The sequence below is a fragment of the Hirsutella rhossiliensis genome (assembly GCF_020360975.1).
Source record: "Hirsutella rhossiliensis strain HR02 chromosome Unknown scaffold00005, whole genome shotgun sequence".
Classification (NCBI taxonomy): Eukaryota; Fungi; Ascomycota; class Sordariomycetes; order Hypocreales; family Ophiocordycipitaceae; genus Hirsutella; species Hirsutella rhossiliensis.
The window spans coordinates 2,790,342-2,811,997 of record NW_025408671.1 but is presented as its reverse complement, the minus strand read 5'-3'; the positions used below and the strand labels follow the sequence as shown (position 1 = coordinate 2,811,997).

The 21,656-nt window shown below is 57.2% G+C and overlaps 10 protein-coding genes and 1 non-coding gene across 11 annotated transcripts; 6 read left to right on the top strand and 5 right to left on the bottom strand.

Moving 5' to 3' along the window:
• Nucleotides 1-679: 679 nt before the first annotated feature.
• Nucleotides 680-2,538, bottom strand: HRG_05580 (eRF1 domain 2 domain-containing protein; the record flags this gene model as incomplete). Its single annotated transcript, XM_044864051.1, has 5 exons — nt 680-894; nt 962-2,093; nt 2,143-2,192; nt 2,248-2,332; nt 2,503-2,538. 5 exons carry the CDS (start codon nt 2,536-2,538, stop codon nt 680-682), a joined length of 1,518 nt encoding a protein of 505 aa, XP_044720583.1.
• A 770-nt stretch (nt 2,539-3,308) lies between these two features.
• HRG_05579 (uncharacterized protein) lies at nt 3,309-3,861 on the top strand (the record flags this gene model as incomplete). Its single annotated transcript, XM_044864050.1, has 2 exons — nt 3,309-3,647; nt 3,700-3,861. The coding sequence occupies 2 exons, from the start codon at nt 3,309-3,311 to the stop codon at nt 3,859-3,861; spliced, it is 501 nt and encodes a 166-aa protein (XP_044720582.1).
• Nucleotides 3,862-4,214: 353 nt separating this feature from the next.
• HRG_05578 (uncharacterized protein) lies at nt 4,215-6,438 on the bottom strand (the record flags this gene model as incomplete). Its single annotated transcript, XM_044864049.1, has 6 exons — nt 4,215-4,657; nt 4,712-5,162; nt 5,256-5,627; nt 5,690-5,819; nt 5,884-6,053; nt 6,202-6,438. The coding sequence occupies 6 exons, from the start codon at nt 6,436-6,438 to the stop codon at nt 4,215-4,217; spliced, it is 1,803 nt and encodes a 600-aa protein (XP_044720581.1).
• Nucleotides 6,439-8,201: 1,763 nt separating this feature from the next.
• Nucleotides 8,202-9,221, top strand: HRG_05577 (ribosomal proteins l2, RNA binding domain-containing protein; the record flags this gene model as incomplete). Its single annotated transcript, XM_044864048.1, has 5 exons — nt 8,202-8,250; nt 8,320-8,427; nt 8,497-8,880; nt 8,942-9,039; nt 9,096-9,221. The coding sequence occupies 5 exons, from the start codon at nt 8,202-8,204 to the stop codon at nt 9,219-9,221; spliced, it is 765 nt and encodes a 254-aa protein (XP_044720580.1).
• A 741-nt stretch (nt 9,222-9,962) lies between these two features.
• On the top strand, nt 9,963-11,361 carry HRG_05576 (pfkB family carbohydrate kinase domain-containing protein; the record flags this gene model as incomplete). The annotated part of the gene is made up of 4 exons (XM_044864047.1): nt 9,963-10,014; nt 10,176-10,634; nt 10,693-11,188; nt 11,322-11,361. 4 exons carry the CDS (start codon nt 9,963-9,965, stop codon nt 11,359-11,361), a joined length of 1,047 nt encoding a protein of 348 aa, XP_044720579.1.
• A 593-nt stretch (nt 11,362-11,954) lies between these two features.
• HRG_05575 (est1 DNA/RNA binding domain-containing protein) lies at nt 11,955-14,853 on the bottom strand (the record flags this gene model as incomplete). The annotated part of the gene is made up of 5 exons (XM_044864046.1): nt 11,955-11,958; nt 12,032-13,655; nt 13,707-14,578; nt 14,632-14,745; nt 14,816-14,853. The coding sequence occupies 5 exons, from the start codon at nt 14,851-14,853 to the stop codon at nt 11,955-11,957; spliced, it is 2,652 nt and encodes an 883-aa protein (XP_044720578.1).
• Nucleotides 14,854-15,884: 1,031 nt separating this feature from the next.
• HRG_05574 (zinc finger domain-containing protein) lies at nt 15,885-16,545 on the top strand (the record flags this gene model as incomplete). The annotated part of the gene is made up of 2 exons (XM_044864045.1): nt 15,885-16,085; nt 16,138-16,545. The coding sequence occupies 2 exons, from the start codon at nt 15,885-15,887 to the stop codon at nt 16,543-16,545; spliced, it is 609 nt and encodes a 202-aa protein (XP_044720577.1).
• A 242-nt stretch (nt 16,546-16,787) lies between these two features.
• HRG_05573 (g10 protein) lies at nt 16,788-17,284 on the bottom strand (the record flags this gene model as incomplete). Its single annotated transcript, XM_044864044.1, has 2 exons — nt 16,788-16,931; nt 16,982-17,284. The coding sequence occupies 2 exons, from the start codon at nt 17,282-17,284 to the stop codon at nt 16,788-16,790; spliced, it is 447 nt and encodes a 148-aa protein (XP_044720576.1).
• Nucleotides 17,285-17,579: 295 nt separating this feature from the next.
• Nucleotides 17,580-18,240, top strand: HRG_05572 (uncharacterized protein; the record flags this gene model as incomplete). The annotated part of the gene is made up of 5 exons (XM_044864043.1): nt 17,580-17,622; nt 17,674-17,735; nt 17,851-17,997; nt 18,065-18,175; nt 18,229-18,240. The coding sequence occupies 5 exons, from the start codon at nt 17,580-17,582 to the stop codon at nt 18,238-18,240; spliced, it is 375 nt and encodes a 124-aa protein (XP_044720575.1).
• Nucleotides 18,241-18,410: 170 nt separating this feature from the next.
• On the bottom strand, nt 18,411-19,074 carry HRG_05571 (RNA polymerase rpb3/Rpb11 domain-containing protein; the record flags this gene model as incomplete). The annotated part of the gene is made up of 4 exons (XM_044864042.1): nt 18,411-18,535; nt 18,611-18,687; nt 18,751-18,842; nt 18,904-19,074. The coding sequence occupies 4 exons, from the start codon at nt 19,072-19,074 to the stop codon at nt 18,411-18,413; spliced, it is 465 nt and encodes a 154-aa protein (XP_044720574.1).
• Nucleotides 19,075-19,360: 286 nt separating this feature from the next.
• HRG_12098 lies at nt 19,361-19,444 on the top strand. The gene has a single exon. It is a non-coding gene; the product is annotated as a tRNA-Lys (tRNA).
• Nucleotides 19,445-21,656: the final 2,212 nt, after the last annotated feature.

Sequence of the window (21,656 nt, the reverse complement as noted above, 5' to 3'; positions counted from 1 at the left end):
AGAGAAGAGTGCTCTAGGAGGGAAAGTTGCGACGAGTTGGCTTGCCGCAATGCGGGAAGTGTGGACGTTGAAGGTGTCGTACTGCGGTCCACCTCCAGGGGGGCTTAGTCATCGGGTCAACCTCGTTTTTGCTTGCGGCAAGCAGTTGGCGCTGAAACAGTCGAGATGATGGGAAACGTGACTGACATACTGCTATATTTCTTCTAGACTCGCTGCCCATTCAGGATATGGATACATACCATGCTCCGTCAATGCCAGATCCTGTCAGCGACCGCGAGCTTTTCCCGGATGAAACCTAATTACGGTCTGGAGAGCTCAGTTGTTCACTCGACCGATCAAGGCGTAACCGGTCGCGGGTGAGATTCATGGCCCCCAGTGCAACGCACAGCTTGAAACGTGTATTTAAATGAGTGGCTGCAATTCTTCCAGATTGTCCACCGCTCGACCGAGCAGCCCGGGGGCAACCAAAGCCACGCCGTGCTACTGGCCTCTGTTCCTGGATCAGAGCCGGATGATATCCAGTCCAAGGCAAAAAGGTTCACCGCCCACCGCCCCAAGCCGCCGCGCTACCGTGTCACTCACGTCACAAATCGTAGAGACCACCTAGCCCTCCCGTGAGACACAGTTTCGCGCGCATGTCGGCATGGATATCTCACCTCTATATCCGCCGATCATTGGCTCAAGTCGCCGTCATCACTGAGCGAAGGGGGCTTGGCCGCGACGCCTCATGGCCTTGCTTGTGAGGCGGGGAATCAGCCCTTTGCATCAAACACCGTTGAGTAAGCGACATTGGCGCGGCATCGGTCGACCTCGGCGCGTCGTGACTCCTCTCATCCTCGTTGTGCGCGGACGGTTGAACTTGAGCAGCTCCCTCGCCGATGACGAGGGAATCCGCTGGTCAATCTTTTACAGAATTAGTATGATGCCTGTGGAAGCTCCTGTGGGGGAACGGGGGGCCTACCGTCGTAGTAGTCATCATCGTCGTCGAGGTCATTCAGCTGCTCAAAGTTGACTTTGTAGCGAAGGATGCCGCCGATGCCACCAAAGCCCTTGACGAACTGGTTGCCCTCGGTGGAGCGGTCCGACACAAACTCAAGGGCCGTGCCAAAGTCCTTGTAATGCTCAGCAATCCATTCAAGGAATGACTCTTGGGAGACAATCTCCATCTCCTGGCCTGTCTGCTTATCGAGGAAGTTTTCTCGGCTGCCGTGTTCCTGCTGCTTGGTAGTGTGGAGTATGATCTCGCTGCCATTGCTGTCCTTCAAGGTCCAGCGCGTGATTTCGAGATTTTCAAAGACAATGAGGGTCTCGACGGCGCCAAGCTCGAGCGCCTTGAGAGTGTCGTCGATTCCGTAGCATACCTTGCCGGTGTCCTGGCTAATCTCCTCAAAGTATTTGCCAATGAGCTTCTTTTCCTGGATGAATTTGACGTTTCCGAGAGTCTCCGAGGACAATTCGATGGCCTGGTTGAAGCCGTTTTCGCCACCGTACGAGACGTCAACAACCTTGATGACTTTGGACTGCAGGCGGTTGTCGAACATGTCGGAGGCGTTGAGGTCGTTTTTGAAGTCGGCGGAACCGGCGAGGATGATGCCGGCCACGTTGACCTTGTCGTTGGAGATAAAGTTTTGCACGGCCAGCTCGGCCACCTTGCGCACGTAGTTGTGGCGCTTCTCCTCGCGAAGACGAGCGAAACGCAAGGCGGACTGACCACCACGGCCGTGCTTCTTTGGCAGATCGACGGAGAATTTGTGGACAACATCGCGCGTGTTGCCGCTGAGGGTACCAAAGAGAGCGCCGTTACCATCCATGATGATGAAGCCGAATTTCTGGTCTGACTCGAGCAATTCCGCCAATGCCTCGGTATGGAACTTGTTGTCGCAGAGGTACAAGGAGGTGTTGATGGGCTTGAAGGGCTCGAAGTCGATGTTGACTTTCCGTTCCTTGCCTTCCTGCGTGAGGATTTCACCACAGTAGACGACCAAGCCATTGGGGGGGACTTTATTGTAAAGCTTCAGGCGCTGTTGGGTGGACGTGATGGCAGAAAGGACCGACTGTCGATTGACGCGCGATTTGATGTTGGAGGCGGTGCCCTTTGACGAGGTTAGCTTGCACTGCTAATCGGGGCCAGTCTCGACGTACGTATTCTTCAGCCAACATCTTTGCCGCCCGGGAAACTTGGTCCTTGGGTGCTAGAGACGCGGTCAGTGTGGGAGCTCAAGGCGGTCTCGTGCGAGGGCGACGCACGAATGATGAGGGATATCATGGAGGTGCCATTTCCCCTGGCAGCCTCGAGGCGCTTGATCAGCTTCTTGACTTTCCAGATCTCAATCTACCGACCAGGACGTGTCAGTCGCGCTGTTTTGTGGAGTCGTCAAATGGCCGTCGTGCGTCGTGGCTGCTCGCATCGCGGGGCAGCGCACAACGAGGGGCTTCAAATGAGGGGCACGAGGTGGAAAATCATTTTTCGTGCAACAGCAGCGGGACAGGGGCTGGACTCACGTTCCTCTCGGCCTCGTTTGCCTGAGCGTCGCTCATGTTGCCGGCGGTGCTTGGTGCCTTGGGGAGCAGCTTGTCTGTCGTGGTGTCGCAGTTCGAGGGGGGGAATCTCTCTCTTTGCGAGACGGGGGAGACGAAGGCGCGTGCGGGTAACACGAGGTCCGAGTTGGATGCTGGAAGCCAGATTTTTATCTGGGGGAGCTGGGAGACGGGCGATGACCCGCTGCGGCTGCTCCAGGCAGCCCTGTGCAATGTGGATCCCTCTGACACGACCACGGCACAGCACTGCGGACAAGTACAGTACAGTGCCTAAATTACATGTCATCGCGCCGCTGTCCACCATCAGCCGGGCCAAGAACTGTGTGATTCAGCGCACCAGATGCGTGTGGCACTTTCCCGATGCCATGCCGGCCTTGGTTTTCTACGTGGACGGCGAAAAAGAAGGCTCAGAATACTTCGAGTAGAAAGGTAAGCACCCACAACCAGCACACGCACCGCACAGAAACATGGCGCCTACAACGAGCGCTGTAATCGGCCTGCAAGTATCCGTACTCGGGACAAGAGCCACTCACTCACTCTGGGTGTCAAGGCAGGTTAAGTAAGGTACCTAGGTATGTACTGTACCTAGGTAGGCCGGCGCCGGGACAACTTCGGTACTAGGGCGGTTATCGGCGGCGGAGGAGGGATGCGGGCCATCACACGCGTGCACCCTCTTGCTGCCCACGCTGCCTTCACCCATCCTCCTGGAACGCCCCACCGTACAGCACCGTGGCCGAGGATGATCCCGCAGACTCCCTAGCCCGCCAGCCATGTCTTCCGTCGCGGGTGAGGTGGCCGCGACCATCCAGGCCGCCCACATCAGGACCGACCCAGACCCCAAGCTCGACATTGCGCCCTCGACCGCTGCCGAGGAGAAGCAGCCCATGACCCTCGAGGAGTCGACGAGGTTGAGCCAAGCCGACGACGCGCTGCATCACGACGACGACGGCATCGACCAAGACGACATCCCCTACAGTGTCCTTCGGCCGACGCCGCGGAAGCGCAGCCTTCCTCCGCTGCCAGACCTCCGCTTCGAGCAGAGCTACCTCCACAGTATCTCCAATGCCGACGCTTGGTGGAAGGTGCTGCTCATCACGGCCAGAGACCAGGTGGGAGGCACATCCCCCCATTCGCTGACCTGCTCGTCCTGACATGTCGCAGATTGTGATGCCCCTGGCACAGGGCTTGGTGTACAATCTCCTCTTGTGCGGATGGCAACATTGGAATCGAAATGCCAGGCTGCACGGCAATACTGCAGGTGCCAGGCTGAGGAGATGGTGGTACGGTGTAAATAACTGGACAGTGCCCCGCAAAAGGACATGATATCAGAACCCAGGTTTTGAGCTTCAACTCGCGTCCTGTTTATCGGCGAGCGAGAGCGAGAGGGTACTTGTTGTATTGACTAAGATGGTCTCTCCAGGCGACCCAGCCTCCGCCCACGAGGTCAACAAGCAATGTGCCCCAATGCGGGCGCCTCTCCTCCTTGAAGCCCCATCATCACCAGGGTCTCGTGCCTATCTGCAGAACGAGATGCTGCACGTTTCGCTGCGCCGTGCTCTTGTTTGACTCCCTGGCCCCTGACCTTTGGTTAATACCCGCGAATGATACCTGAGGCTCTATTATACCATGCGCCACCTGTCACACCCCAACTCCAGCCAGACCAAAGCAATAAGTCTCTACTTCTCATCGGCACCGTCCCCGTTTGGCAGCCTAGGCTGCACCGACGCCTGCTCCGGACTGCCTCGGAAAGCCAGCGAGGTAGGGGCTGCCGCCGAAGGCGATTGCTCTCTGGCCTTCTCTGCATTGTCTGGCCCGTTCGAAGTCGGCTCGCCGGCAGCTCCAGGGAAAGATGAGGCGGCTCCCCTTGACGCCCCGTCAACAACAGAGATGGAGTCCTGGGCGGGTGCCTCGGGCGTCCCCACCGTCACTGTGTCCGCTGTTCTGGTGTTCCCCCTGCGACCTTGATCCTCCGACGTTGCAGACGTGTTGTCCACTCGGTTAGCTGGGGCGAGAACTGTCCGGAGTCTGGGTGGCGTCACAGAGAGTTTCACAACCAGGCTCCGAGGTTTCTCGTCCGAGTCAACTTCGTCCTCTTCAAACTCCTCTTCATCCTCAGATTCTTGCGAGATGTGTGCGTCAGCGTCGTGCTCGTCGTCTCCGAATCCTGCCTCACTCCCGTCGTCGTCATCGTCGTCGTCATCGTGCGTGTCGGCAGAGCCGTTACGATGTCGTCCAGTGCCGTTCAGCCCGTTGGCATGGTTGACAGCGGCAGATCGCCTGGGCCGTCCCGAGGCTCCCAGCGATTTCTCTTGGTCGTACTCCGAGCCATCACCCTGGACGCTCCCGGGCGCGCTTTCTCCGGCCACCATGTTGAGTCGAGGAGGGGCTCTGACCTGTCGTCCGCTCGAGGTGGTTACTGGACCTGTTTCGGCTGGCGTGTTTGCTGCCGTATTACGAGTGGAGCGTCTGTTTCCCGTCGAGTCGGACAAGAAGGTATCCTCGTCGTCCGAGTATGTATACTTCATCCGCTTACCGCGAGTGCGGCCTTCGTACAGCGAGTAGCCAGGTTCGGGTCGCTTGAACTGCTCCTTGCGCATCTGACGATAGTCCCTGCGTTTGCGTTTCTGCAGCCTTGTCAGTCCTCCTGGTCATGTCATCGCAGACCGTCGGTCCGTGAGAGAATGGACCTGTAGCCAGGGTGACAATGTCATGCTTACCTCCTCACCGGCCTCGAAACGCGGAACGGCTGTAAGGATCTTGTGGCTCAGCGCCTTGGCCTTGGGACCGCCATCCTTGGTCTCGAGTTTCCCTGCCAAAGCCTTGAGCTCCTCGATCGAGCCTGCTACACTCCACCAGGTGCGGGTAGCCCCAGCGGGGTTACTTTCCCTGTAAACGCGAAAGTTCGTATCGTCCTGGCCCTCGACCAGGAAATAGCGGCGTTTGTCACCGTCTGAGCCCCACGGCTTGACCGCCCTAGGCTGGTTTAGATCGTCCTCGTGACGGTTCTGCTTGTACGACTGGTTGATCAAGGCTTTGACGGTTTCGGAAGAGGCCATGGTCCAGAGAATCAGGGTGCGGAGTAGGGTAAGCTATGTTTTTATTGGCACAAGGTTAGTGGCATCGCAACGAAGCAAGGCGGTCGCGCACGTACTCTTTCGTTCGGGGTCATCGAGTTGAAGGTGGAGCCGCCTGACAGCGGGTTCTTGGTCTTCCAGGCCGATGGCCACTGGGATTTATGGGACGCGATCGCGTCCTCCAACGCTCTGCCGTAGTGGCCTGGCCTGTTGCCCGAGAAAGGGAGAGAAACGATTAGCGACATGTCGCGAGGGTCGCTCGATTACGCACTTGACGTCCTGTTTGCGATTCAGGAGTAGGCCGAGCAGCGCACATAGAAAGTGCTCGACTCGATCGCCGGGAATGGATTCCACCACATCTCGCTCCAGCTCTTGTGGCCCAAAGTGTGCCAGGGCTTTCGGAAAGGCGTCGCTGAATCGGCTTCGGAACATGACGATGAACTGCAGGACAGTTAGCAGCTTTCCCCGGTATGACGTTGGGGCACGCGAAGTCTCGCGTCGCACCGATCCGCAACGCGACAAGCCGCCCCGCGGCGCCGGGCAAGGGAAAAGATGCACGCCCGGCATATAAATGAGGGCAATCACGTACCGCAATGTCTGGATTGTCCGCGAGGACATACTCGTGTGGCGGTGATGGCGACCGCTTGCGTGGGGGCTGCGAGGGCTCTGGGGCGGGCTGCCCTGACAGCTTCGGGAAGAACTTGAGGAGCCCCGGCTTGGCCTGGGTCGGCGCGGCGGCGCGGTCCCCGTCCAGCTCGCTGTCCGAGGGCGCGGGCGACAGAGACGACAAGGACGAGAGATCGGATGAGTCGTCGTCTGGCGCCATGTTGGGCTTGTTGGAGCGCGAGGCGTCGTAGTATGTGGAGAAGAGGAAGGACAAGCGAACCTGCGGTAGTTGCTCGACGACAACTGAGTGCACGCACTAGCTAAACCCACGTTGATGAGCCGCAAATCAAAAATGTACCCCATCTGATAGGCCAAGGGCTTTATTTATTAGCTCGAGTAGCACATGCTCGACCCTCAACAAGCTACTTTGTGCTAGAAGACAAGAAATGAAACAGCTGCTTTGCCGAGCCGTGACCTCCGTCTTGTCCATTCGCATTCCTACTTGTATTACCCGGGCCCCGCAGCAAGATCATCCACCATTGTGTGGTTGAAGGGTTAGGCCAACGAGGCACGAATCCCAGACCCGGACCCTTGGCAGGGAGGGAGGCCCATGACCGAGGTGGCTCATCTGGCGGGGGGTGCCTCTCCCCGGCTGGACATCACCAGGCCACGACACAGCTCTCTGCTATGTCCATCGGTGCCGTAGATGCTGTTGCGACACGGGGAAACCCCGATGATGCACGTGATGTCGCAACAATGCGCGCATCTCTTAACCACCGATCAACTTCAGCGTCCACAGCCGTAGCCGCACCAGCCACCCTGGCGAGACTGCACAAAGTCAAAGTCTTGCCTAGTCTCGCGGCAACATTCTCAAAAGAGATGAATCGAAAACTCGTCTTGGCTTTTGTCAGCAGATGCGCAGTTGAAAAAGCGAAGCAGTAGAGCGACAGTGCTTGCCAGGATTCGACCATGCAAGGCTGCCTGGGTCCTCCAATTCCTCTTGCCATGTCTTACTCGACATCCAAGGTGCCACGCAGCTGTCTGCTACACCACCGTTTGCGAGACAACCGCTCGGTTGAAGGCTGCGCGTGCAGGCGCCTCAGGTATACAGAGCGTCTGCGGATCAAGACAACATCTTTTGCGACCGAAGATATCCAACAATCATTCACAGTTTTCAAGCCCACTTGGGCATTCTCTACCAGGACGTGTCGCACGACCGAGTCTCGTGAGGGCTTTGGATGCTGACAGCCTCGTTTCCCAAGTAGAGTTGAGGCCTGGAGCCCCACCGGAAACAGCGCGCATTCGGTCCGCCGAGCTCCGGTCACTCAGCACCTTGTAGTGCCTTGCAGGATGCAAAGACAGTGCCGGATGTCAAAGCTGCATTTGAAAACCACGCAGGTCGTGTCTGGCCTCAATTAGGGGGCGGTGCGAATGGTGCGAGCCGGTTTGTGCCTCGAGTGGATCAGGGTATGAGCAATGTGCCGCGGTAACTGTTGAAGCTCCTGCGCGGCATGAGGAAGTATGCCGTCCGTGGCGGTTCGACGGCCGTTGAGAGATTGTTCGCGCCCGTACGGATATATCGACGAGAGACAGGTTAGGTGGTGGTGGCGAGCCCAGCCTCATCGGAATAAAATTATGGGGACAGTCAATTGGGCGCTTCCTGTATCAATTCTTCGCACGAGGTACATACAGTACATGTGTGCCTTGGCTCAAGTACCAGGTACCCTGTAGCTAGGGATGATAGGACAGCGCACTCGCTTCCGCGACCCACCGTGAGATCACGTGGCCAGGGCTCCTCGGCCGCTCCAATGGTCCCGCACACAAAAAAATGTTGGCATTCGCATCTGCCCGGCCTCTTCGTCAAAACACCAAGCGGCCGAACCCAGGTAAGGATGCCCATCATTGCGCCCTCGGCGACCTTCCGCTTACAACCATCACTGCAGCAGACACTCGACCGACTGCATCGAGTCCAAACGAGCCGCCATGGGTAGAGTCATTCGCAACCAGCGCAAGGGGCGTGGATCCATCTTCAGTCAGTTCCCGATGGATATCTGCTTCGACCTCGCCTCGAAGCGGTAACCGTGCTGACCCTAGACGACAGCTGCCAACACGCGCTTGAACAAGGCCCCGGCCAAGTTCCGCAACCTCGATTATGCCGAGCGTCATGGCTACGTCCGCGGTGTAGTCCGCGATATCATCCACGACCCTGGTTAGTTTGCCGCCGCCGACTGTTACGCTATCGCAATGGGACGAGGGCTGACGGTGGACGGAATCGCAGGTCGTGGTGCGCCTCTCGCCAAGGTTGTCTTCCGCCACCCGTATAAGTTCAAGCAGGTCACCGAGACGTTCATTGCCAACGAAGGCATGTACACTGGCCAGTTCATCTATGCTGGAAAGAAGGCTGCCCTGACTGTCGGCAACGTCCTGCCGCTGGGGGAGATGCCCGAGGGTACCGTCGTCTCCAACGTCGAGGAGAAGATTGGTGACCGTGGCGCGCTTGGCCGCACCTCTGGTGGCTACATCACCGTCATCGGCCACAACCCCGACGAGGGCAAGACGCGCATCAAGCTCCCCTCTGGTTCCAAGAAGGTCGTCCACTCGGGCGCGCGAGGCATGATCGGCATTGTTGCCGGTGGTGGCCGAACAGACAAGCCCCTGCTGAGTAGGTTCCCTTGGCCGAGGCCGACACTAACTTGGGAGTGGATTCTCTAACTCGTGTATAGAGGCTTCTCGTGCCAAGCACAAGTTTGCCGTCAAGCGCAATAGCTGGCCCAAGACTCGTGGTGTTGCCATGAACCCCGTGGATCACCCTCACGGTGGTGTAAGTAGCCCTCGCGTGCATGGAGAGCAGACTGCAGATGCTGACGTCCGTAACAGGGTAACCACCAACATATTGGTAAGGCGTCGACCATTTCCCGATACGCCGCCCAGGGCCAGAAGGCCGGTCTTATTGCCGCGAGAAGGACGGGTCTGCTGCGTGGTACTCAAAAGGTCAAGGACTAAGGGGCATGATTTCGTGGAGGTCTCATTGGGATGGTGTTACTGTGGCTTGCTTGCATCTATTGATGGTACTGCTGCGAGCAGGAGTCCGGTAGCTCAGAAGCAAGCACCTGGACATTCGGCGCACGCGATTTTTTTCATGCTCTTGCTCGGCTTTGTTGTGACAAAGCGACAGTTTGGCGTGGAGGATAGCTTCGTATAGCCAGACGTGCGGCTTCTGCGTCGAAGCCTGGCTTGGTTGATTGGCCCAGTAGGTTGTGACTAGCAGACATGTCTGCTGAGCTCGCTCCAGCGTCATTGCGAGAGAAGCCGATAAGGTGAGCAGGTTGAACGGTAGCGTAGCCAAACCCGTTGCATTTCCGTTTGCACCAGGAAGCCGCCCGCCCATCCAAGACCCGTGAGCCCAATTCTGTCAATGGATCAACCAAAGGATCTTCAAGGAAGAGGAGTCGCGGTGTGTCTTTTTGACTCTACGGGTCTCAGACCATTTTCGATTGCGAGCTCTCCCCAGATGCTTGGAGTCCTTGGAAGCATTCTCAAGGCAGACAGGATATCGCCACTGGGTGTGTACCTTTGTATCCACCGGACCCCGCCAACAACAACCTCGTCAATTTTAAACCCTCCGAATACAACAAACCCCTCCCTCTCCTCTCACTCGACTTTCGGCTTTCCTCTGGTAATTTTCTCGAGTGCTCGAATTGGATTCTGTCTTTGTGCCTGTCGTCGCCAAAATCCTAGCGCATCATGGCTTCTGTCAAGGAATATGGCCTCCTTTGTCTGGAGAACCCTCTGCTCGGTATGTCCTGGATGCTGTCCTCCATCCCCCCCCGGGCGCGGGACCGGCCGGTCCTTGAACAAGAGAGGGCTCGTTGTTTGGCTTGCGCGGCACTTCACAGCAACCTCGGGTCGCGCTCTGCAACAGTCTCCTTGCTCACCGTTGGCTGTCGGTTGTTGCAGACATCCAAGCCGTCGGCGATCAGGCCCTGCTAGACAAGTACGGCCTCAAGGCCAATGACGCCATCCTCGCCGAGGACAAGCACATCCCCCTCTACGAGGACCTCCTCAACAACTACGACGCCAAGCTCATCGCCGGCGGTGCCGCCCAGAACTCGGCCCGCGGCGCCCAGTACATGCTTCCCCCCAACAGCGTCGTTTACCTCGGCGGCGCCGGCGACGACAAGTACTCAGCCATCCTGCACGATGCCGTCAAGGCCGCCGGCCTGCGTGTCGAGTACCGCGTCGACCCCAAGGAGAAGACGGGCCGCTGCGGCGTCGTCATCACCGGCCATGACCGAAGCCTGTGCACTGATCTCGGTGCCGCAAACCACTATGACCTCGACCACCTGAAGAAGCCCGAGATCTGGAGCTTGGTCGAGAACGCGAGCGTCTACTACATTGGCGGCTTCCACTTCACCGGTAGGTGCTCTCGACTCGTGACTCAACTGGCTATGTGCGGGCACTGACCGCTCGCTAGTTTGCCCCCCGGCCATCATGGAGCTCGCCAAGCAGGCTGCCAAGCACAACAAGCTCTTCGTCCTCTCCCTCTCCGCCCCCTTCATCCCCCAGTTCTTCAAGGAGGTCGTCGACGCCAGCGCCCCGTACTGGGACTACATCATTGGCAACGAGACCGAGATGGCCGCCTACGCCGAGTCCCACGACCTGCCCTCCAAGGACCTCAAAGACATTGCCAAGCACCTCGCCAACCTGCCCAAAGAGAACAACAAGCGGAAGCGCACCGCCGTCGTCACCCAGGGCACCGAGCCCACTCTCGTCGCTGTTCAGGGTGAGGACAGCGTCAAGGAGTTCCCCGTCCACGCCATCGAGCCCGAGAAGATCAACGACACAAACGGCGCCGGCGACGCCTTTGCCGGTGGCCTCTTGGCCGGCATCATGCAAGGACAGCCGCTCGAGAGCTGCATCGACATGGGCCAGTGGCTCGCCAGGCTAAGCCTTCAGGAGCTGGGACCCTCGTAAGTGAAGAGGCATCTTTGCATTGCAATCTTTCATCATTCATTCAAGGCATCTACCTGGTACTATCTGCGATTCATCAGAAGCAAAAGGCCAAATCCGTCGCTGCAGCCATACTGACCACGGCTCCTCCAGATATCCCTTCCCAAAGCAAACATACCAGGCTTCTTCCTGAGTAATCCAGGGGGGCCTTGTGTGGTATTCAAAGGGCCAGGGCTAGTGCTCGGCGTTGTGGGTAGGGTAGAGGGAACAGGGAAAACAGTTTCAACAACGGCGTTCTGCATCTCGGGCGAGGGTTCCCGGAACTTGTCGCCTTCTTGGCTAGCGATTCGGCATCCTCCACGATCCGATAAAATGAAATGAAAGTCAAGGTCAATGAAATTTTGCCAACGCTCAAAGGGACCATTGATGGTGGTGCTCCATCACATGAAAGCTTCAAAAGAGGTCTCGTCTTCGTTGAATCCGTGTGGGCGACTTCGTAGGACGGGCATCCTCGCTGCGCGTCGCAGCCTCGCAAAATTCGACGGCAGGCAAGTGAAGAGGTCAAGTCCGCAGTCGAATCACTGGAATTGGCCTTCGAGGATATCCAAGCGAGGACGTCACCTGAGAGAGAGTCTTGCGCCTTGCAACCCACAGTACGGTGCCAAAGTAGCGTCCAAGTTGCTGGCAGAAGCTCGTGGCCTCAGGAAATAGTTGTGCTGATGAAGAAGGGCTTCACACGGGTTGTGCCCGCGGTACGGGCGCCGACTGACGGCGTCAGCAAGGCGCTTACCTAGGCGTCATGGGTCAGAAAGGTCCTCAGTTACCAACCAGCCCATGCTGCACGGAAAATGGCCTCGTCATACCTTGATGCCGAGTTGCCGACGTGCATGCGGCGCGTCGGGGACGACGCAGAGGCACCGTGCGTAGGGCTCTGCAACTGGTTGCGCCCGAGGTCCCCTTGACCAGAAACGCCAGACACGCCGAGACCTACGCCGTCTGCCGGGGTGCCCATATAAAGACTACTCGGATGCGAGAAGCCAGAGATACCCGATGATGCTGGAAACTGGTCAAGGGCTCGCGATGTCCAAGGCGACGTGGCCATGCCCTTGCTCGGCCACGACACTCCACCGGTCTCCCCCCACTGACCAAATGACGAGGTGCGCGGGGCACCGTTGCCCGCAAAGGACTGCAGCAGATGACCCCGGTGGAATGGTTCAGCTACGGGACCAGGCACGCTGCCCGGATTGCCAGGTTTCGCAGGGTCCGGATAAACGGGAGCACAGCCTCGAAGGGCGTCTCCTCGTCCCGGAGTCGCAAAGGGGTCCTCGAGAGAGCTTCGTGCAGTGGTTGGCTCCTGAGGCGAGTTGTTGCGGCTCACTCTGTTGAATGCTTCTTTTCCGGCTGTATAAGCCGCGTCCTGGGAAATATCAGGCTTGGGAGTGTTGTCCCAGGCCCAGGGGAAGGGTGCAATCGGGCCGGAAAAGCTAGAGCCAGTCGGGCTGGAGTAGGACATCAATCCAAACATTCCAATGCCCGGTGCGTGGCCCATTCCGTAGTAGGACGACTCGTCGGGAGAACGGACGTGATGTTGCTGGGGCTGGGGTGTAGGCGGCTTGAGAAAGGGCGTCAGCATGGCGATGACGGTCTTCTCAGCTTGATCCTCTTCGGATATCTGGCAGTCAGTCTCGCTTGAAGTCTCTGCCTGCTGCTCGGGCACATCCATGTCATTTAGCTTCGACACCTGCAGCTCTTCCAAGTCTCGTGCCTCTTGGGGCGGCGTGTGTTCGGCAGGCTTCTCAACCTGCTTCACGGAAGCTTGTTCGACAGAGGTCGCCACGGCCTTTGCGTTGTCTTGTGATGTGCTAGGCGTTGCATCTGGCTGGTACTCAAATACCAGCCAGTTCTCCACAACCTGGCAAGATACTGGAGTTGAGCAATCCTCAGCAAGGAAATATGCGCAACGCAGAACGTCCAGAACCCTAGCCAGGTTTTCTTTTTCGCAGTCCAGGCTCCGTTGCGGGTCATAGAGGTACGGCTTCGCGTTGCCGTTTTCGTCGCAAGAAACCCTGCAAGCCTTCGGGATGTGATCTCCGGTCAGAGAGCGATTGCCGCGCACTTCAAGATCCTCGGCGAGCAAATATGGGCACGACGCTAGGTTGTCTTGGTTGTAGGTCACAGCACAAAGAAGTGTGAAGACCTTGACAATGTGGTACATCATGGTCGGGACCGTGGCACCGAATGCGTTGGATGGTCGGAGGAGCTCCTCTCGGCAAGCAGCGAGCCAAACGCAATAAATCCTCAGAGTCGGCAGGAGGCCTCCGACCGTGCTCGAAATCTCAACGGCCTTGGGGTCTGAGGAGCTCTCGGTTCTATTGGAGACGGCTTCCTCAAGATCCGAGTGCAGAGCGCGGCAGAAAGTCAGAATGAAGAGGGCGTTGAACCGCAGTGTGAACTGCCAGAAACGCGAGGCAGATTCCGTCTTTTCTTCTGTTCCCGTCTCAGCACAATTCGAACCTTGAATCAACGGGGTCGACTTACCAGTAAGCGTTTTGGACGCGACGTCGTACGCCGACATGTTGACCAATGCCATCTTGAGCAAAGTGCCACTAGAGCTCGCGTCTCGGCAAGCCATTTCCAGCCGATGCATGACTTCTTCCTCGAGTTCCTTTTGCTGAGAAAAGGCTTCGCCATTGTAGAAAAAGGCGTGGAGTTTGACAAACCAGGTGCTGAAAACATCTGCAGGAGCTGGCGGGTTGTTTCGAGCTTTGACGGCATGAGGAAGCCTAAGCGACTTGAACTCGGACTCCAAATTTGACTTGGCGTTGGGATGGGGAGTCTCCACAGCCCAGGCGCGGTAGAAGTGATAAACCACGTCGAGGTGGTTGGCTTGGTCAAGGTTGACGATGCCCATCTGGTGGAATGCGAATCCGGAGTTTGGCATGAGGTGACGGGCCAGGCCATAGTAGGTCAGCGCCGTCTCGAAGCCCGAGTTCTTGTGGCGGGCTTGAATCCTGTATCGAGCCAAGTCTCCGAGATGTAGAAGAGTCGAATGACAGGATTCGAGAACCATGCGGCTCAAGCTTCCAGGGACGGGGCTGATGGTGTCCTCGGCGTCCATCTGCTCAACGTCGATTCCTTGGGCCACTCTCCTGAGCTCCTGTACATCGTAGCGAGCCGAAAGGCGCTGGATGTATCCTTTGTAGAATTTCTGGGCGATGCGTAGAAAGTTGTTGTACATCTTCTCGGCCTTGCGACGCTCGACCGGGTGGGAGCTGTGTTTGAGGCGGCCCAGGTTTCGTCGATGCTCGGCATTAATCGAAATATGAAGACCCCAAAGGGCATCTTCAGTATTCTCCGTGACTGCGTATTTGAAATCCAGAAATATGGTCTGGACACATGCGAGGCGGAACCTATGTCATGTTAGTGGGCGGCCGGCTGGGGGATTCTGCTTGTGGCAACGTACTTCTCCAGGAGGCCATCGACGGCTTCGAACTGCGAGATGTCGATCCCGGAAGCGCTTTCGGCTTGCAGTTTTTCGAGCTGCTTCAGTAAATGCTTGCGGAGCTTCAGAGCGTAGCTGGAGAAGAGGCGCGAGTCAGCATCTTTCAAGTTGACGATCCCAACAGGGTGTCTTTGGGATAGCTTACTGCCAGGCCTGGCCTGCCTGAGAAATGTTGGAGGCCATGACGGCGTCAGACCGCGTGGTGACTGATCAGGAGGGTTTGTCTCTCGGACGCGAGCTTGTGCAGGGGAAATCAAAATGCGCGGTCGCTAGGAGTCCAAAGCATGCTCTTGAGAGGTTGCAAGTCGTGCGCTCGAAAGGTCCATCACTTGATATGCCGGCGGACGGGGATGATGTAAAGGAGGCTTGGCTCACGGGAATCGAAGCGTCGGGCCGAGGAGGAACTCATTGGTGGAGATGTTAATCCTGGCCGGACAATAGCTTGAATAGGTCAGGAGGATGGATAAGTTTTGTGGCAGGGCGCGGACAGCTGGCGAGATCAAGAAAGAAAAGTGGCGAGGTGAATGAACGAGCGCGGAGAGCAGCAGCCGTGCCCATTGCGATTGGGCGCGGCGGAAGCCCCTCAAGGTTAATGTCGAATGGCGCTGGATAATCTTCGGCGATTTGGTGCGAATTGGACCAAAGTGCAGCGTCACGCCCAAGGTATTTTCCAATCCACCCAAAGTATCTTAGATATGTCGGAGCTAGGACGAGGTAAGGTTTTCAGGCACAGAAGCTAGCTGCACCTAGCGCGAAGCCACCCAGGGAACCACGAGGCTACACTGGACATCGGGAGATCAACCCCGCCATCATATCGACTCTTGGTCAGTGACAGCCTCGATACTCGTCTCGATTGCTTCACCCCATCGGATCAGAACTAATTACCTACGACACTGCCTGTGATTATTCTCGATTCTTATCGACTATCAGGGACAGACAATCAAACATTCAATCTCCCTCTCCATCATCAGCCTTGCGCGCCACCTCTCGTCCGCCTCCCCCACCTCTAGCCTAACACAAAGTAATAACTTCTTGCCCGTCTCGCCTCCCACATGATGAAGCGCTTACGAGAGCCGCATGAGGATATAGGCTCGGTTGCCCCAGAGGCAGACGCGGGACCCTGTACCAGGCACGGCGTGGCGCTCCAGCCCCCCAGCAAGATTTCCGAACTTAATCCATCCCAGGAAGACGGCAGCCAAGACGAGCCCATTGCAATGAGATGCTCACTTCCTCCGCACAAAACCCCCATTGCCTTTAGCTCATACGGCGACTTTGAGCTCCACTACCACGCGTTCCACACCCATCGTTGTCTCGAATGCCACAAAAACTTCCCCTCCGACCATCTTCTGAGCGTCCACATCGAGGAGTGCCACGATCCTCTTGTAAGCATACGAAGAGACAGGGGGGAGCACACTGTGAGTTCTTGTCCCAACCTTGGCCACATCTCTCCTGCTAAGCATTTTGCAGTACTCATGCTTCGTGGACGGGTGCGAGAGGAAATGCCAGACCCATCAAAAACGACGAATGCACATGATCGACAAGCATATGTACCCTAAGAACTTCTTCTTCGGCGTTACTAAAGAGGGCATCGACGGCAGGCGCTCTCTGTTGATCGACGGCGGCCATCGCCGACGCAGGTCTTCCGCGAGTGTCCAGCCAAAGAACCCAAACCCTGCAGCTTGTGTGTCGGAAGAACCGCGGGCCGAACAGAACTCTGAATCTTCTCCCCGGGAAGACGGGTCTCAGCCGAACCAGGATCAGCAAGATGCGGCGGGCGCCGACATGACCGAGCTCGCAGATGCCATGTCCGCCCTGCACTTTGTCCCGTCTAGCATTCGATTCGGGCGCGGTCGAGCAGGATTTGCGAGGAGATAGGGTGATCATTACATATAAAGCCACCTGAACGGGGAATAGGGTCAGCATAGATGCCAACACGCGGTATCGACACCGCTAAGAGGTCCTCTACCTCACGACTCCAGGAATCAACAGAACCAGCCCAAAGGGCCGGGAGGGCAAGAAAACAAATGCTTCCAGAGCTCCACCAGCTCTGACGCAAAAACATGGCTCGTTTGGCGCGAATGGCCTCCGGCCTACACCTGTCCGGCGGCATGGACAGGCTAGTCGCTCGAGGCGCAGCCTCTGCAACCGCAGCTGACACACTGCAAGTCCTTGTCTTCCTTCATCTGTGCTCTCGGGACGCGGCAGATGCATGTGCTGTTGAAGTTGGTTTCCTTGGTCTGGACACATCGGAGGCAGCAAAGCTGAGAGATGGGTTAGCATATACTGAGAAATCAGAACCCTCAAAACGTGCCTTTTCGTATCCTTGCTTCTTCCATTTCGCTATGAGCATCGCGTCTGCATAACCGTTCTTGAGCAACCAATCGTAAAGCTGCTTGCTGATGGCCTCTTTCTCGTAGTACAAGTCGTAGATGTAGCGACTCCTTTGGTGAGAAATCTGGAAAACCTCCCACTGGGCTTGGTGTCTCGGGCCCGGCGGAGGTGGCTTGTTCTGCGCATCCTTCATCTTGTTTGCGAAAATAAGCAGGTCGTCCTCGATGTCGCTGAAGCCCTCGGGCGGAGGCTTCCGCTTCGACGCGTGTCGTATCGCAGGCATCGTCCTAGCTTCCAGCGAGCTGCAGCTTTGACCGAGTTCCTGTGGACAGAGGTGGGAGAGGTTGGGGATGCCGGCGTGATGGACCAACTTGTATGTACTGAACAGGACAAGATTGGCGATGAGATTTGTTGGAGAGGATGGGCTGTGGACAATGCTGTACTGGTGGCAAAGGCGTAGAAGCGTGGCGGTGCACGTCACGTGCTCTATATAGGCAAGCCGGGCTACGACTCCAACTTGCTCGCATTCAACGTCACAGCACAAGGGTGTCCCTGCCGAGAAGCACTGATTGCCCACCATGGCCATCACGCCGACTCAATTCGCCAAAAAGACGACGCAATGTGAGGCTTCTGCCAATTGATGGGTTGTTCATGTGCTAACTCGGTGAGCAGCGGCCAGCTGGGCGGACGCGAAGCGCCGAGTGCTCTACTCTTACCGCGAATGGATCCGAGCCGTAGGTCCCGTCAACGGCGCCCCTTGTCTACACTCAAGCTATCCGCAGCACTTGGCGTCGCTCCTGGATCACCTGCGGGCGCACGTCGAATTGGCGAGGGCTAACGGAGTCGCAGGCCCCGGAGATCCAAACCATGTACAACATGCCCATGCCCATCTCGGCCATCCGAACCCGGGTCAGGCAGGAGTTTGAGCGAAACCGATACGTGTCCAAGCTTCCCGTCGTGGATGTGCTTCTCTTCAAATCCCACGCTGAATACCAAGTACGCAGACGTCGGGATGATAATGCGTGAGAAGAATGTTCAAACGAGCTGACATTGCGCTCTGCAGGAGACGATGAATTTTTGGAAGCAGACCACCCACGTCATGTCCTACTTCAAGGAAGAGAATTTTAGAGGCGATAAGAGGCTACCGTCGAGCTTCATGACGGGGTTCTTGGAGGTAGGTCACGGTTCGCATGCTACGTGGGACGCATCACTGAGCCAAGTTCACAGGGTCGGAACTGATGACTGGAGCCGCAATTGGGCCTGTGTATATACCCTCTATTTTCGAATACCGTCCCTAACCATGACCTCGAAACGCCGTAGTCTGCCGTGGTGGCCCTGACCCAAATCAAAAGCGATGCGCAAGGGAGAGTGGCCATTGAACCTCCAAGCGGTACCCGGCACTGGGTCTCTCATCGCGTCAGGCCGTGCTGGGCGTTGAACGCGTTCCTCTTGGTCCAGAACTCATCTGCCACGACATCGCAAACGTCTTGCAGGTCGATCAGGCCCTTTTTCAGGGCATCCACAGCCGTGCCCTCTACACTCTGGGTCAGGAGACGCTGCTCGCTCTCTGGTATAGGTCAGGGCATTTGCCCGGGCGCTGTAGACTTACCGTATGTTTGAATCCTGATATTCATTTTGGGCTCGGAAGGATGGGGGATTGCATAGGCGCAGAACTCGACGTCGGGGCTTTTGATGGTCAGTTCTGGGCGCCACGGAGTCATGGCCTGCTGGCGCAGCGAGTCTACCTACTTCTTCATGATGACGTATCTGAGGGCATTGCCCAGCGTGTGGCCCTCGTCGATGAACTCGAATGAGGCTGCCGAATCCGTCGAGCCCGGGAGCTGCACGCAGTTGTTAGTGAGTAGAGCTATCCGAAAAGCAAGTGCAGATTTTTGATCGCACAATCTTGACCCGCTGGGCCTCGACTTCTTCTTCTTCTTCCTCCTCGTCGGCCTGGGCGTCGTCTTCCATGGCAGCATCCTGGTTTTCACCGGGTTGTGCAGAAGGCGGTGCGTCCTGCATGTTGGTGTCCTGCGAGGCGGCGTCTTCCGGGTTTTTCGTCCGGCCCGGCATCATGGGCTGTTTAGTGAGCTGTCCCTTGGATGAATGAATGAGAGAAGGGTTTGCACTAAGCGCTTGAAGTCTCGGGGTCGGTGGGGCACAGGCCAGAGGTAAGCGATCAAGAAATGAACCCCTTTATGCTTCACGACAACGAGCGACCTCAATCATTCACTTGACTGACGGCGCTGGAAATTTTGACGTGGGGTTGGTTGCCGGTTAGGATGGGAGACCCGGAGATTCCCAAGCGCAAGCCGCAAACAGGAGAATTATATTTGATAATAAGACCCTTGTCATCTAAGCCCGGGTAGCTCAATGGTCAGAGCGTGTGGCTTTTATGTTGAAGTCTACCTCAAGGTTGGGGGTTCGAGTCCCCCCTCGGGCGTCGTATCAGCTCTGTTTTTTGCCCAGCCCCCAATGCAGGGAGCAGTTCGCGTTCCAAGTAAGGTTCTTCCTAGCTTTTTGCCCACAGTAGCTCAATCACATCGGCATTTTCCCCTGATATCAACCCTCGTCTTCAACAAGACGAATTAGTCCAGTCCAGGGTAGCCTTTGCGCCGGCCGCCAATACGGGCCCAGCCGGCGGAGTGCGGATGGGATAAAGAAGTCTGGAAACCCTCTGACTGGCTTGTATAGGTGTTGAGTCTCGTGAGAGGAGAGGGCAAGAGTCGGATAGCCAAGCACAGCAAAGAACCTGTTTGATGAAGCTTTGCTGAGCATCCTATCAAGAGCAGCGTGAGATTCTTGTTTTGAAACGCCCTCGCTGCTAATCGTGTCGGCCGGTGGATTATCGACGGTCGTGGGCCAACGGGAGATGCCCACCCACCGCGACGACAACCTGAGACGACGAGCAGTCTCAGGTTTTTAGCTCACCGCCCCCTGCTCAGCCACGCTCCCTCAGCCTACCCTATCCCGCCGTCGGCCGGTCGGTCGATGGGGCGAGAGAGAAAGGATCGGCGCCCTCGGCGCCGACACAAGCTTTTGAGTGGTGCGAGCAGACGACCAGGGCGCCTCTTGTGCTGCAGCGCGCCCGTCGTTCGAAGAGCACGCGTCCGAATTCCGTCGGGAGAGCCCCGGCGACGGATGGGACAGCACGAGTTGCGCGCAATTATACGATGTGCTGCCTTTTCGGCGGTGGTGGTGGACGTGGCGTGGCGAGAGCCCTTTCAGCTACCACGCCGTATAGTAGTTGCGCGTGGACAGGCCAGATCGGCGCTGTCTCGGATGGGCAGCCCGTGACACCGCAGAGGTGCTGCTACCGACGGCCGTGATGGCTTGGGCCGCTCGGGCCTGCAAGGACGCAACGGTGAGGCTTGGTAGATGGCTCCGCATGGGGTATCGGGTGGCACGGAATCGACACATGGAGTGCTACAAGGCCTGCGTGCGTCGGTTCACGATGCGTATTCGCCCAAGGAAAGCAACCCCCCCCGGGTGCCGATGTCGCCGTGAACACGACGACTTAGTGGGGGAGGAGCGGCACAGCAAGGCTTGGCCGGCTCTCGGCTCCTTGGTAGTACTAAGGTACCTAGCACCTTAGTCGTGGTACCTACCTACCTAGGTAGGTACTTAGGTAGGTACGGTGAGTACAGTAGGTAATTAGGTAGTCAGCTAAGCCGGGCACTGCTGGCAAAAGTTTATGCCCTGCGAAGCACCAGCCAGGGGGTTCCGCCCGCGGGGCGATCTTGGCCCTGTCGAACCCGGTCGTGCGCTAGTACTGCAATGGATCTTCAGTGCTGGCGGGCACTGGAACTTAAACGTACGTATGATGTACTCCGTACAGTACAGTGCAGTACTTGAACCCAATCGCCTGGAGATGCAAGGCACAAACCGGATTCCCAGGGGACGCATTTCAAGGAACTGGACGCTTATTTTACCTATTTATAGACGCCGGGTTTTTATGCCCAGTAGCCATCTGCATCCATAGGCAGGGGGAGAGTTCGCGAGGGATGCGCCGCGGCGCCGGGAGACCGACGGCTTGCATTCGTGTTGGCACGCATCGACCGGGATGGTCACCGCAAGGTTGATGCGAACTCGAAAATAAAGCAGAGACTCGGGCTTCGGACTGCTAGGTCGTCGCTTGTGCCGGGCCAGAACACGCATCAAGTATAGCGAAGTGAGGAGAGAGGGGAGGGGGGCGAGGGTCGGAACGGGACACCTCGTCCGTCTAATCATCTCTGCAAGTAATGCAAGCAAAGAAACGGCTTGCGCCAAGAGCATTTCAGGCTCTCAGCTGCGTCGCAAGAAGCCTTGCATTGTAGGATGCCAGCTGCTCAGCTTTTACTGAGTAGATGAATGCATAAACCGGCAGTACGTACGGATACTTCGTACGAGTAGTACATACTAGACGCGTTGGAGGAACTACGGTGGGTGAGCACTGGAGATGCGGGCATGATGCTCCAAAGAAGCCCGAGTCGAGTCTTACAAGGGGGGGGAAGGGGTTCTTTATTCGAGCACGTATGGTTGCGTCTTCGTACAGTACGTGATTCTTGATCAAACAGTCGGGCTTACGCGACCAGCTCTTACCGCAAAGCGCCCTAATGCGAAACGATGGGTGCGTCAATGACGCCAAGGCTGCGACGCTGGTGGCTCGGACGGGA